The 15184-nt window shown below is 43.7% G+C and overlaps 1 protein-coding gene across 2 annotated transcripts; it reads left to right on the plus strand.

The window, feature by feature from the left end:
• Window positions 1-215: 215 nt before the first annotated feature.
• MYCBP (MYC binding protein) lies at window positions 216-14242 on the plus strand. Of its 2 annotated transcripts, none has more exons than XM_073318028.2 (5): window positions 216-350; window positions 530-602; window positions 8653-8701; window positions 9573-9702; window positions 10691-14242. In XM_073318028.2, exons 1-5 carry the CDS (start codon window positions 336-338, stop codon window positions 10805-10807), a joined length of 384 nt encoding a protein of 127 aa, XP_073174129.1. In that variant the 5' UTR covers window positions 216-335; the 3' UTR covers window positions 10808-14242. The 2 variants fall into 2 exon arrangements, with proteins under 2 accessions (XP_073174129.1, XP_073174130.1); XM_073318029.2 differs by having other exon boundaries at window positions 237-350; window positions 14148-14242.
• The last annotated feature ends 942 nt before the right edge of the window (window positions 14243-15184 follow it).

The raw sequence follows: 15184 nt of genomic DNA on the forward strand, positions 1-15184 counted from the left end.
GTGGGCTAGGCGGGCGGCGGGAGAAGGGGGCTGGGCACGGCCTGAGGTGGGAAGGCGGGAGAAGGGGGTTGGGCACGGCCTGAAGTGGGAAGGCGGGAAAAGGGGCTGGACACGGCCTGAGGGGAGGAGATACAGCTCGCGGAAAGGCCCAAGGCAGGACGCCAAAAAGAAGTTGGAGGAGGGGCGGGGCGGGGCTGTGTGCCAGCGTTGCCGGTCTCCATGGTAACTGATAGGACGCTGCGTGTCTTCCCCTCCCGCCGGTAAAAGACACAGGGCGCAAGCGCGGCGCAGTCGTCAGAGCGGAGGGGGTGCAGCTCGGTGCAGAGAGGGTTGGGATGGCGCATTACAAGGTGCGGGACTGCGATTTCTTCCCGGAACCCACCACCCTCTCTTGTTCCCTTTCCCCACATCGGGGAGTCTCGGTATCCCGCCGGCTGCCTCTGCGCCCTTCAGACAGGCCCGGCGAAGCCGGCTCGCCGACCCCGGACCGCCCTGCCCCGCGCTAACGTTGTTCCCATCCTTCCCTCAGGCCGCGGACTCTAAGCGAGAGCAGTTCCGCCGCTACCTGGAGAAATCCGGGGTGCTGGACACGCTCACCAAAGGTAAATAGCCCCGAGCCGCTGCCCCCAGCGCGCGGGAAGGGAAATGTCCCCCCTGCCCCGCGCGGGGGGCGAAGGTCCGTGTTCTCTTGCCCTTGTGCCCACGCCAGGTGGTTGCAGGGCCCTTTCTCTAGCAGCTGCTGTCCCCCGACCCTCGCCGGCCAGGAGTGGCAGGTGGCCAGCAGCCGTTGTTGAAAATCCTGTGGGTCAAGACTTAAGATACTCGAGGCCTTATTTTGTCAGAATACTTAATATTTCTGTAGCACTTTATATGTTCAAAGCAGAGTTCCACTTGATTTCAGTTGTAGTGTTGAGCACACCCTACTTCTGCAATTCTGACCCCTTGGCTCCTGATCCCTGGTACTCACTCCACACAGTGGGCACCTGTGAATTTTGGTTTAAGTGGCTTGTTCAGCATTGCAGAAGCAGGGATAAAATGCAGTTCTTCAGGGGGGCATTCAAGGTCTGTAACCACGAGATTATCCTTTTTCTCCCTGTAATTCTCTGCTTTATTTGCTACACAACATCCAGCCTCTACAACAAAGGAGGCAGGGTTCTTTTTAGACAAAAGCCTCATTCACTACACAGTTCGGTTTGATTTCTGGTGCACTGAATGAGGCAGAAGTCCTGTAGGGGGGGAAAAGTATGTGATCATGTAACTAAAGAGTGTCATGCACATGCAAAAAAGGGGCACAAGCAGCCTTAATCCTGACACTTCTCTGCAACTGGACTATTCCTTTAACATATTTTTTTGTAATTACACATTTAGAAACAAAAACTGACCAAATTTCATCATGTGGAATCCTGTTGATCCCCATACGGATTGTTAGCACGTTTGTGACCTCTAGATCCACTGCACAAACCTCTCCCACTTGAGCTAGTGGAGCTACCGATAGCCGCAGCAGGTTGTTACTCTGTGTAGACTGATCACTAAAGAGGGATGAGACACATTTTGCCAGTGATTCTGAAGCTATTAAATAATCTTGTGTTCAATTCCACGTTTTGGTGGGGAATGTGCTTCTAGTCATAAACACTTCTCCTTTGGGTCTTGGAACGGGGCGGTCAGGGGACAAGGAGCGGGTGGGGGGGGGTTGGATGGGTTGGGGCTCTGGGAGGGGGTGGATAGGGGCAGGGGCCAGGCTGTTTGGGGGGCACAGCTTTCCCTACCCAGCCCTTAAAACCATTTCGTACCCCGATGTGGCCCTCGGGCCAAAAAGTCTGCCAACCCCGATCTAGACCATCCCTGAGAGGTGTTTGGAGATTTTTAAGAGCAGGTTAGACAATGATGGAGATTCCACAACCTCTCTAGGCAGTTTATGCCGGTGCTTAACCACCCTGACAGTTAGGAAGTTTTTCCTAATGTCCAACCTAAACCACCCTTTCTCCAATTTAAGCCCATTGCTGCTTGTCCTATCCTCAGAGGTTAAGAAAAACAATTTTTCTCCCTCCTCCTTGTAACAACCTTTTACTTACTTGAAAACTATTATAGAATCCTAGAATCCTAGAATATCAGGGTTGGAAGGGACGTCAGGAGGACATCTAGTCCAACCCCCTGCTCAAAGCAGGACCCAATCCCCAACTAAATCATCCCTGCCAGGGCTTTGTCAAGCCTGATATTAAAAACCTCAAAGGAAGGAGATTCCACCACCTCCCAAGGTAATGCATTCCAGTGCTTCACCACCCTCCTAGTGAAAAAGTTTTTCCTAATATCCAACCTAAACCTCCCCCACTGCAACTTGAGACCATTACTCCTCATTCTGTCATCTGCTACCACTGAGAACAGTCTAGAGCCATCCTCTTTGGAACCCTGTTTCAGGTAGTTGAAAGCAGCTATCAAATCCCCCCCTCATTCTTCTCTTTCACAGACTAAACAATCCCAGTTCCATCAGCCTCTCCTCATAACTCACGTGTTCCAGTCCCTTAATCATTTTTGTTGCCCTCCGCTGGAAGCTTTCCAATTTTTCCACATCCTTCTTGTAGTGTGGGGCCCAAAACTGGACACAGTACTCCAGATGAGGCCTCACCAATGTCGAATAGAGGGGAACGATCATGTCCCTCGATCCGCTGGCAATGCCCCTACTTATACATCCCAAAATGCCATTGGCCTTGGCAACAAGGGCACACTGTTGACTCGTATCCAGCTTCTCATCCACTGTAACCCCTAGGTCCTTTTCTGCAGAACTGCTGCCGAGCCATTTGGTCCCTAGTCTGTAGCGGTGCATGGGATTCTTCCGTCCTAAGTGCAGGACTCTGCACTTGTCCTTGATGAACCTCATCAGATTTCTTTTGGCCCAATCCCTCTGTATCCTATCCCTACCCTCCAGCGTATCTACCTCTCCTCCCAGTTTAGTGTCATCTGCAAACTTGCTGAGGGTGCAATCCACGCCGTCCTCCAGATCATTAATGAAGATCTTGAACAAAACTGGCCCCAGGACCGACCCTTGGGGCACTCTGCTTGATACTGGCTTCCAACTAGACATGGAGCCATTGATCACAATCCGTTGAGCCCGACAATCTAGCCAGCTTTCTATCCACTTCATAGTCCATTCATCCAGCTCATACTACTTTAACTTGCTGGCAAGAATACTGTGGGAGACCGTGTCAAAAATTTTGCTAAAGTCAAGGAATAACACGTCTGCTGCTTTCCCCTCATCCACAGAGCCAGTTACCTCGTCATAGAAGGCAATTAGATTAGTCAGGCATGACTTGCCCTTGGTGAATCCATGCTGACTGTTCCTGATCCCATTCCTCTCCTCTAAATGCTTCAGAATTGATTCCTTGAGGACCTGCTCCATGATTTTTCCAGGGACTGAGGTGAGGACTTATGTCCCGTCTCGGTCTTCTCTTTTCCGGACTAAACAAACTCAATTTTTTTCAATCTTCCCTCATAGTTCATGTTTGCTAGACCTTTAATCATTTTTGTCAGTCTTCTCTGGATTCTCTCCAATTTGTTCACATCCTTCCTGAAATGTGGCGCCCAGAATTTGACACTCCAGTTGAGGCCTAATCAGTGCAGAGTAGAGTGGAAGAATTACTACTTGTGTCTTGCTTACAACACTCCTGCTAATACATTCCAAAATGATGTTCAGTTTTTTTTTTTTTGTTTTTTTTTGCAACAGTGTTACACTGTTGACCATTTAGCTTGTGATCCACTATGACCCCTAGATCCCTTTCCGCAGTACTCTTTCCTAGGCAGTCATTTCCCATTTTGTATGTGTGCAACTGATTGTTCTGTTTCTTCCTAAGTGGAGTACTTCTCATTTGTCTTTATTGAATTTCATCCGATTTACTTCAGACCATTTCTCCAGTTTGTCCAGATCATTTTGAATTTTAATCCTATCCAAAGCACTTGCAACCTCTCCCAGCTTGGTATTGTCTACAGACTTTCTAAATGTACTGTCTATGCCATTATCTAAATCAGTGGTCACCAACCCATCGATCGCGATTGACTCGTCAATCCTGGAGCCTCTGCTACTCGATCACCATCCCTGGGCCACTAAAAGTCACCTCCGATCCTGACTGAATGGCCCCGAATCCCTCCGAGCTCACCCTAGTGCTGCTCCAGGTGAATCAGTCAAGGAGCCAAGTTAAATCTTGCACAGTGGGACTCAGGCAGGCTGTGTGCCTGCCTGCCGTGGCCCCATGCCACTCCTGGAAGCAGCTGGCTGCTGGCATGTCTCTGTGGCCTCTGGGGTGCGGGTGTCTGTGCGCTGCCTGCCCCCGCGGCCACTGCGCCCCCCCGGCCTGGGGCTGTACAGATGTGCCAGCAGCTAGCCGCTTCTGGGAGCAGTATGGGGCCATGACAGGCAGGCCCCGCTGTGCTGCCGATTGGGAGCCGCCTGTGCTAAGCGTCTCCCAGCTGGAGCCTACACCTCGCACCCCCTCCTGTATCCCCAACCCCCTGCCCCAGTCTGGAGCCCCCTCCTGCACCAAACTCCGTCCCAGAGCTTGAACCCCACATTCTTGCACCCTTGCCCCAGACTCAACCAATGCACACCGCACAGTTGAGAATGTTACTGATTTGTGATACTGTCTGAAGGATTTTGGATCTATAACCACAAATGACACTAATAAAAGGTACAACTCCTAAAATGTCCAGTGGAGTCTGAGTTTAGGTACATTGTGACCATATGACCCCTGCACCCAAACTCCTTCCCAGAGCTTGCACCCCTCACTCCTGCACCTCTGCCCCAAGCTCAGCCCAGAGCCCCCTCCCACACTCTGAACCACTCAGCCCAGAGCCTGCACCCCCTCCTGCACCCCAACCCCCTGCTCCAGCCTGGTGAAAGTGAGTGAGGGTGAGCAAGTGATGGAGGGAGGGGGGAATGGAGTGAACAGGGTGGGGCCTTGGGGAAGGGGCAGGGTAGATCCTGGGTTGAACTTAAATTCGAAAAGTGATCTTGTGTGTAAAAATGTTGGAGGTCCATCTAGGTTGTATTTCCCTAGTTTGTTTATGAGAAGGTCATATGTGACCATATCAAAAGCTTTACTAAATTCAAAATATACCACTTATGCTGCTGCTTCCCCCTCTATACACAAGGCTTGTTACCCTGTTAAATCAAGTTATCAGGTTGGTTTGACCTAATTTTTTTTTTTGACAAATCCATGTTGACTGTCACTGATGACCTTATTATCTTCTAGATGTTTTCAGATGGATTGCTTAATTATTTTATATAGTCATGTTGCCTGGGTGTAGCAAGTGCAGAATAGAGAGCACAGGAGAGAGTCCACATAAGGCCCCCCCGCAACTAGGAGGAGCAATTGCAATTACAGGTGAAGCAGGCTCAGAGCAGACTGAATTTTGGAGAAATTTAGCCAACAAGAGTAACACACCTCTGCTGAGCAATTTCTTGGTTCTCTGTAATTTGGGCAGACTTGTAATGTGGATGGCAAAAGACATACTCCTGACACCAAGGCCATCCATGCGTGACACATAGAGGCACTAGAGATTCTTAGTCAAATGACTGTAAGAATTTTTAACATGGGCAAAACAACTTTTTTGCCTTAATCTCATTCTTGGAAACAGCTGAACTGTTGGGTACAACTTTCCAAAAATTTCAGCATGAGGCATGCACATGGCATGTAAGTAAAATTTCAGTCCAATGGTCCATAAAGTTAAAAGTAACTATAAACAAAAGGAGTACTTGTGGCACCTTAGAGACTAACCAATTTATTTGAGCATAAGCTTTCGTGAGCTAAAGCTCACTTCATCGGATGCTGTAGCTCACGAAAGCTAATGCTCAAATAAATTGGTTAGTCTCTAAGGTGCCACAAGTAGTCCTTTTCTTTTTGCGAATACAGACTAACACGGCTGCTACTCTGAAACCTGTAACTACAAACAGGGGGTCTCAGTGGAAAGTATTAAGCAACCTTACCCACAGGTCTAATTACCAGCGCTGGCTATAATCTGTGTTGTGAAAGTACCCATCCGTATCTGGATTGGGGTGCCACTGGGTTAAATATTGAACAAACACAGAAAATCTGACAACTTCAGTAGAAATTCTGTGTTGGTTTTTATTCTGCCCTCATCAGAGTTCCCTATGTGTATAGCTCACAATCTAAGAAAGTCAAGCAAAATATATATAGCACTCAAGAAATATTTAATTCTCTCTGTACTTTTTAGTTTTGTAATTGCATAAATATTCACTTCCTCAGTCTATAAATCCATGCATGGGTTTGTTTTGTTTGGGGGGTTTTTTTTTGTATCTGTAATGGCAAATTTAGTTTTGATGCTTCTCCCCTCTCATTTTTGTCATAAGTGCCTAGTGAAAAAGACTATGCAAATATAGTGGTGCATAGCAAAAGTCTGTCAGAGAGAAAATAGGCATTATGCAAATGAAAACGTATCACAAAATGTTGCATGTGCATACTTAAGCTTGTAGAAAAAATACGGTATCTTGAGTTTCAGGAATACTCTGTTGTGTAATTAAAGACTGCATCATAATACGTTTTCACAAGCAGACAGTCAAGGTTGCAAGTTAAACTGTGCAACCTTAACATTCTTGTTCTTTTTGAATGGGATATATACACTAATTCAAAGCGTATTATATAAAGTGTTCTCATAGCTTTCCATTCTTTAATACCATATTAGAAACAAAAAAATTAACATTTGTTTTATCTATTTCTAGTTAGCTTATATTTTCTCCTTGAATGAAAATGAAAGCAAGTAATCTCTGTTTAATTGCTTTATGAAGTGCTGCCATAGCTTTTAGGTCAAAACTATTCTGTAAAATGGAGCAGTTGGACACTCAATACTGGTATCTCACTTTGGTAGGTATATTCTACCATTTGTACCAAGTTTCAGATTATAGTGACTGTTTTGGAATGGAGCTAAATTGCACATACATTCCGTCGTTTCGTTTAAGAAACGTGGTATGAGTGCAGATCAGCTTACTTTTACTCACTTCCATGGTGAATACATATTTAGAGTGTGGAGGACACTTCACTCCACATGCAGTTTTTTTTTGTGTGAAGTCAGTCTTTTTGCCACTTTTAGGTAAATCGGTGTGCTCCATCTGGTGGCTCTAAAGCTGCTGCTGTTCACTAACAAACTAGTCTAAAAGGATGTAGCTACTCTTCAGTTAACTGACAGTGAACTCGACTAGCTAATACAGTTGTCCTGGAAGGGAAGTTTTGGAATCCAAAATTACATGAACAAGTGTTGGGACTGTCCAGGCTAGCAAGTTAAGATGTGTTGGCTTACTTGACAATACATTAACTTGGTACCTATGACAGTGATATTCTGGTCTGTGACTGGGAATAATTTAAAAACAAAAAAACCAAGTGTGGACATACTGACCGTGATAAATGGTATTCATTTTGGCTTCATTCCAAGTCCAGAAATCTAAGTATGAATTAATCAACAGGAGAACTGATGGCTCAGGCTCTTTTGAGGATTCAGTCAACAAAGCGTTGAACAGTGAATACTTCAGAAGTTCGTGCCTGGTGGCTGTCTTTGGTGCACATCTGTGTTAACTCAAAATATTAGTTATTGAGTTCCATACCCAATGTAAGACTCTGAGTGCCCCTGGAGATGAGAACAACCTATAGATGGGTGATGGAGGAGCCAAGTGTGCGACTGTAAGAGTGCAACTGCATTCTTGAGACACCATTTAGGATTCTTGCTTCCACTTTAGAAGCAAAGCAGCAGGTGGTTGCGATTTGTTAGTTCCCCCTGATCCCCCAGTAAAGGAGGCCTGGTGATGGAGGAGAATATTGAGTTTTTCAAACTTAGTAAAGAAGATTCTGTCCTTGGCTACACTAGAGGGCTTACAGCGGTGCAGCTGCACCGCTGTAAGGTCTCTAGTGTAGCTGCTCTAAGATGATGGGAGAGAGGTCTCCTGTTTGGCTTAATTACTGCAGCCCTCAGAAGTGGTGGTAGTTATGTCAGTAGGAGAAGCTCTCTGGCCAACAGAGTGCTGTCCACACCAGCACATAAATTGGCATAAGTTATGTTGCTCGGGGGTGGCTAATTCACTCCCTGAGCAACATAATTTATGTTGATTTTAAGCTTTAGTGTAGATTACTTTTGATTACCTTTATTATAAGTGACAGATATGATAGTAGGCAACTTCTTTACTGGTAGAGAATGTATATATCCTGGAACTATTATTAAATAGGTATGTATTTGATCAGTTTATGGAAAAATATAACTGCTTGAAAGTTACTTGTAATGTTTGTGTTTATGTAAGTGCAGAATTTAGTGCAAACATTTAGCTTTACAGTTCATTAAAGAATTGTTGAAAAAAAGCGTATTCAAAAGAATTCCAGCTGTATAACTGTAGTCAAAGCTTATGTTGGATGCACAGGAGTCTCTCAGTAATACTCGGCATAATCACGAATACGTGTTCATTGTCCTAATTTTTGATTATAATAAAAGTTAACTTTGTGTGTGAATGTTTAAATTAGTGAAACATCACCTTTAGAACACTAATCTGGAAGTAATCCTTTTTAAGTCTCATATGTATTACCTTTGACTACTGGTGCACATTTCAGAAATTGAACCATTTGAGGTGTTTTCTGCTTTCAACTGTTGGATGCTTTTTATTTACAGTGTTGGTAGCCCTATATGAAGAGCCAGAGAAACCAAATAGTGCACTGGAGTATCCTTTTTCTTCCTTCTGTGAATTGATTTCAGACATATGTGAGGCAAAAGATGGAAGCATAGTCCAAGGCAGATACTCGTTTGTCTCCATATTATATAAAGTAAACAAAATATTTTATTTCCATATTAAATAAGAACAGCAGCAATTTTGGGGAAATGGCACTCGGTCAACCAAGTACAATAGAGAACTGGAAATTTAGCTCTTGCATGATACAAGTCCTTACTACCAACAGCCTGAGGCTTTTGGCTTATCTAACCCAGTATCTTGGTTGGTTGGTTTTTTTGGCAGTGGCTTGTGTTTTTAATAGACTTTTGCCTTCCTTTTGGTATTAAACATTTTCTATAAGGCTATTTGCATAGGAATGCCTTCCTTTTATTTGCAGGTGTACTGCTTAGTTTGGAACAGTGTATTTTGCATAACTGCTGTTTATTACTGACAACTATCTAGTTCTTCTTAATCTTGCTGGGCTTCCTCTTTGACCTCTGCCTCAGTGAATTATGAGGGCTTACTACACAAGTGTTTACTGTCAAATTTTCTGCCTTACAGTTTAGTATTCCCTTGTTCTTATGTTGTGGGAGAGGGTAAAAGGAACATCTTTCAGCTTTTACTTTATACTATTTTATAACAGTGCCCTTCTCAATCTTCTTTACAAGCTAAGTAAACCTTGCTGTTCTCCTTCATTGTGTTTTAAAGGCCTGCAGACAGCCATGTTGCCATCTTCTTTAAAACAATTCTGTTTGGCTTTTTTCTTAACTGACATATCTGGTGTATCCTGTCAGTCTGCCCTTATGTCTTGCTCTACCAGTGTTGTAGTTTATTCAGATTCAGGCTATCATTTTTAAGTGAAGAAACACTTAACTTTTATTAGCTTTCTGAAGCATCATATAGGAGCTGCAGCTCCAGAAAATCCAGAAGTAGAGGCCCTTCGCCTGGAAGTGGCAGAGATGAAAGAAAAATATGAAGCTGTGTTGGAAGAAAACAAAAAACTAAAAGCAAAGGTAAATATTTGAGTCTCCATTGCTGTATCTTCTTAAAATGTAAAAGAAAAATACAGTGGTATTAGCAAAAAGAGAGAGTACTTGTGGCACCTTAGAGACTAACCAATTTATTTGAGCATAAGCTTTTGTGAGCTACAGCTCACGTCATTGGATGCATTCAGTGGAAAAAAAATCACTGGTATTCGTTACTGTATCAGTAGTCAACATTCATCAGTGATAATGCAGTGTCACTTTGTGCAAGTCTCAGAACAAGGGGAAAGCCTGATAGGCTCTTGGTGGGGGGGCCACTCAATTGAAAAGAACACTTTTCGTGTTTTAATATGACTATCCACTCAGTTTCTTTTTCTTAACTTTCTTTAAAAGCCATGGGAAACCATTACAAGTACCAAACTCAAGTAAAATTGAGTGGAAACTATAGAATTAACTTCTTAAAAAATGGTGTAAAAATCAATCTAGATGATACTTCCCAAACAGATTACAACATTTTAAAGATGCTAACTGAAAAAGCTTCTTACAGAAAATAAATTCAAGGTGGAAGAGTCCTATTAGGTCAATGGGATCAACACCTTGCAAGATCTGACCCACTGGAGGCATTTATGTGTATGCAAAATAAAACCTTTAACTCTAGTTTAAAATACCTCTAGTTCTCTGACTCTGAAAACCTTCTGAATGGATCCTGAGTGTAAACTAAGGCAGAGTCATTGTTTTGGGTATACAGACTGCCTGCACCTCTCAGCTATCTAAGTAGGGTATCTGTTCTTAAACCAAATTATATTTGAGACAGATTTTTCAAATAATTCATTGTACAGTTACCATAGTTATACAGATCCATAACTACACATGCAAATAGCCACATAAACGAGGGGCAGAAACAGTGCTGGTTCTGAAAGTGTGTGACATACTTTTTCCCATGCAGTGATGCTGTTTTCTACACTAACTTTACTTACCAAATGACTAGTTACTACATACTATGTTTTACCTTCTACAGCTTTTGATCATGCAAGCTTTTTTGCATGGATTATGGGACTGCCCACAAAGAAGCCTGAAGCCTGCAAGCTGCTATCTTAGTACACACCATATATTATCAGTGGTAGTTCCACAATAGAACAAAGGCACTATTTGTCCATTATTTGGTCCAGAAAACACCTACTTAACAATAAACTCATTGGTCAGATTTAATGATCTCTCCGTTAAATTTGCTGTCAAGACATATATGCATAAGAATGGCCACGCTAGGTCAGGCCAGTGGTCCATCTAGCCCAGTATCTTGTCTTCTGACAGTGGCCAATGCCAGATGCCTCAAAGGAAATGAACAGAGAAATTATCAAATGACCCATACCCTGTTGTCCAGTCCCAGCATCAGGCAGTTGGGGGCTTAGGGACATCCAGAGCATGGGGTTACATCCCTGACCATTGGCTAATAGCCATTGATGGACCTATTCTCCATCAACTTGTTGAATTCTTTTTTTAACCTAGTTGTACTTTTGGCCTTCACAACATCCCGTGGCAACAAGTTCCACAGGTTGACTGTGTTTTGTATGAAGAAGTACTTCCTTTGGTTTGTTTTAAATCTCTTGCCTATTAGTTTCATCAGGTGACCCCTGGTTCTTATGTTATGTGAAGGGGTAAATAATACTTCTCAATTCACTTTCTCCACACCATTCATGATTTTATAGACCTCTATCATATCTCCCCTTAGTTGTCTTTTTTTCCAAGCTGAACAATCCCGGTCGTCTTAATCTCTCTTCATATGAAAGCTGTCCCATACCCTTAACCATTTTTGTTGCTTTTTCTATTTTTTTCTTGTATCTTCTTTGAGATAGGGCAACTAGAACTGTAACAGTATTCAAGGTCTGGGTGTACCATGGATTTATATAGTGGTGGTATGATATTTTCTGTCTTATTTTTCTCTTTTCTAATGGTTCCTAGTATTCTGTTAGGGTTTTTTGTTTTTGTGTTGTGTTTTTTTTTTTTTTTTTAACTGCTGCTGCACATTGAGTGATATTTTCAGAGACCTATCCACAATAACTGGAGGATCTTTCTCGAGTGGCAGCTAATTTGGACCCCATGGTTTTGTATGTATAGTTGGGATTATGTTTTCCAGTGTGCATTACTTTGTATTTATCAACTTTGAATGTCATGTGCCATTTTGTTGCCCACTCACCCAGTTTTGTGAGAGGCCTTTGTAACTCTTCACAGTTGGCTTTGGACTTCACTATCGTGACTAATTTTGTATCACGCAAATGTTGCTGCCTCACTGTTTACTCCTTTTTCCAAATCATTGATGAATATGTTGAACAGCACTGGTCCCAGGACTCATCACTGAAGGGGAGGGGAGGGGAGGAGGATGCCACTATTTACCTCTCTCCATTCTGAAAACTAGCCATTTATTCCTGCTCTTAGTTATCTGTCTTTTAACCAGTTGCTGATCCATGAGAGGACCTTTCCTCTTATCCCATGACTGTGTAGTTTGCTTAAGAGCCTTTGGTAAGGGACCAGGTCAGAGGCTTTCTGAAAGTTCAAGTACACTATATCCACTTGATCACTCTTGTCCACATTTGTTTTACAGTAAAAAGGCTATAAGTATTTGACTTGAACATTCTGCTGAGTCAAGCTGCCATGCTTATCTAAATGGTCCTGGCTTGGGTTAAAATGGGAGTGCTTCCTTGAGGGGAAAAAATTAGATGGGTTGTAGGAGGAGTATGGATGTAGTTTATTGCAGCTGGCAGGCATTTTTTTTGGTCTCAGATGGCTTAAAATGAGAGTAATCTGACTTTAGCAGAAGGGGGACTTTCCTATGAAAGTGGTCTAAGAGATCTGATAAACTCATTTGGTAACGAGGGTTGAATTATACCTTAGTGTGTGGGCTAGTTACAAAGTTTTGGGCCATATGCCACAACTCTGTGAAAAGGTGCAAGAGGCTGCCCTCGGCAGTAACCAAGTTTGTTGGGGAAATCAGGAATGATTCAGAGTGCCATTAGGACCAACAATTTTTCTGCTCTCATTTCCTTGTATCTCTCCTCCCTCTGTATCTCTGAAATTTTTCTCCTTATTGATTAGTACTTTCCCTTCTCCCCTCCTATCTGCTTTTTATGCACTTTACCTCTTTTGTTCCATCTGTCTTTTTTTGTCCTGCACAGTCACCCATTCCCCTGGATCTTTGAGTTTTGTTGGGTTTCTGAATGGCAGCAGAACAACTTTACATGAGAGGATTGTGGAGCAAAATCATGTTCTAATCAGTTTCTTTCATTAGTCTTTTAGCATGCAGAGCATTAAAGAGGAAACATTTATTTTCCCTTTCCATTAAGTACTGTAGCGAGTTTAAGTAACTAGCAAGTTTCCCTTTTCAGTTGGGTGCCTGTGTAAAGACCTCTGTGCACAGGGGAAAACCTGCTAATCTGAAGAAAGTACATGTAATTAACTGAAAAGCAAAACTTGACTAAGATCCACTCATACAGTCCAGAAGTTTTATTTTGTAGCTAGCTTGGTATGCAAAAGACATGGAGCACTGTTTCAGCAGCTGTTGCTGGCAGCACACTGTGATAAGTTTAATCCAACATTATTTGTAAATGCCAGATGAATATTTCGATCAGACTTGGAATTTCTAACCCATAAATGAGAAACATTTTAAATGCAAAATTTAAAACTGAATGGCAGATTCCAGATATTCTAATATTTACTTTCATAACCTTCCCTATGTCTGGGATTCTTTTCAAAGGGTCTGGTGAAATCTACTTGGTCTTCAGCTACCTAATTTTTATACCTATGCATCTTTAACTGTAGAATTCAGTGTGTATTTTAAGTGGCCAAATTATCACTAAATCAGTGTGAAGTTTTGATCTAAGGTTCTGATGGTAGGTTTGTCCTCTATTTTAAACTTGGAATAGTCTCATGAATAGCTAATCCCAATTCTAGTGGTGGCAGTCAGACTATTTTACTCCAGCATATTTCAGTACAGCATACAAGAATGTAGGACGCTCATTCTGCCCAAAACTAACTCAAGATGGCCAGTATTGGGCAATCACAATGTAAAACCCTCTCTTCTTTAAAGTAAGAAATTAAATATTTGTCAGGGGGAAAAACTGTCAAAAGCATTTAATAGATCTTGTGTGCTGAAATTTCCTGACTCTATAAGTCACTTAAGAACTTTTGAAAATCGTGCCCTGCACCTTTAAAAACCTCTCTCTCTCATAGCTGCATCTTTGCACAATGCATTGTTCCCTCCCTTCTCCCGCACCCCCACAGAAAAAAGGTTTACCGCATGTTTGTAGTCTTTGAAAATAAGGGGACCTAAGTATTCAGTAGCAGATTAGATTTTGTAGAATAAAGCTTGCTATAAAACAACTACTCCTCTCTCCTGTTGGGGTAAAATATGCCATCAGGGCTTTTTTAACATTCTACAGCTAACAAAATCACACTTTTTTTTTTTTTTTTAAATTCTACAGCTGTCTCAGTATGAACCACCTCCAGAAGAGAAGCGTGGTGAATAGGAATGCTTTCACCTTTTGGTTACTTACCTGAATAAAGGGCTTCATCAGAAGTTTACTGTCTTGACTTTTTTTGGATATAAATATCTTGAAACATTTCATGCAATATGTTGGCAATCATCTTACAACTACATGAATTGCCTAGGGAAGTTGTGGAATCTCCATCCTTGGAGATTTTTAAGAGCAGGTTAGACAAACTCCTCTCAAGGATGGCCTAGATCAGTGGTCTCCAACTTTTTTTTTATGCCCAAGATCACTTTTTGAATCTAAGGGCAGCCCAGGATCTGCCCTGCCCATTCCCCAAAGCCCTGCCCCAATCACTCCATTTCCTCCTCCTCTTGGTTGTTCATTCTCCCCCACCCTCACTCACTTTCACCAGGCTAGGGTTGGGGTTCAGGAGGAGGTGTGGGCTCTGGGCTGGGGCTGAGGGGTTTGCAGTGTGGGAGGGGGCTCTGGGCTGAGCATGGGGCAGAGTGTTAGGGGTGCAGAAGGGGGTGTAGGCTCTGGGAGGGCATTTGGGTGCAGGAGGGGTCTCCAGGCTGGGGCAGAGTGTTGGGATACAGGAAGGGGTACATGGTGCTGGCTCTGGGAGGGGGATCAGGGCTGGGGCAAGAGATTGGGGTGCAGAGGGGGCATGGGGTGCTGGCTCCGGGAAGGGGCTCAGGGCTGGGGGTTGAGGTGCAGCTTCTCGTGGGTCAGCACTTGCCTTCGGTGGCTTTTGATCTGTGGCAGGTGCAGCAAGGCTAAGTCAGACTCCCTGCCTACCCCAGCTCCACAGGGCTCCTGGAAGGGGCCAATGTGCCCCTGGGAGTGGGGGGCACGTGGCCCTGCAAGCTGCCCCTCTGTAAGCACTGCCCCTGCAGTCCTCCTGGCCAATGGGAGCTGTGGGGGTGGTGCTTACAGGCAGGAGCAGTGCGCAGAGGGAGACCCTTGTCCTCCCTGCTCACTCACGGGGCCGCACTGGCCACTTCTGGGAGCAGTGTGGGGCTGGGGTA

This window comes from Lepidochelys kempii, chromosome 19 (assembly GCF_965140285.1).
Source record: "Lepidochelys kempii isolate rLepKem1 chromosome 19, rLepKem1.hap1, whole genome shotgun sequence".
NCBI classification, from domain to species: domain Eukaryota; kingdom Metazoa; phylum Chordata; order Testudines; family Cheloniidae; genus Lepidochelys; species Lepidochelys kempii.

Coding starts and splice junctions, on each gene's coding strand:
- MYCBP (XM_073318028.2), top strand. Junction 603..8,652: donor GCTGGACACGCTCACCAAAG/GTAAATAGCCCC, acceptor TTTTATTTACAG/TGTTGGTAGCCCTATATGAA. Junction 9,703..10,690: donor ACAAAAAACTAAAAGCAAAG/GTAAATATTTGA, acceptor TACCTTCTACAG/CTTTTGATCATGCAAGCTTT.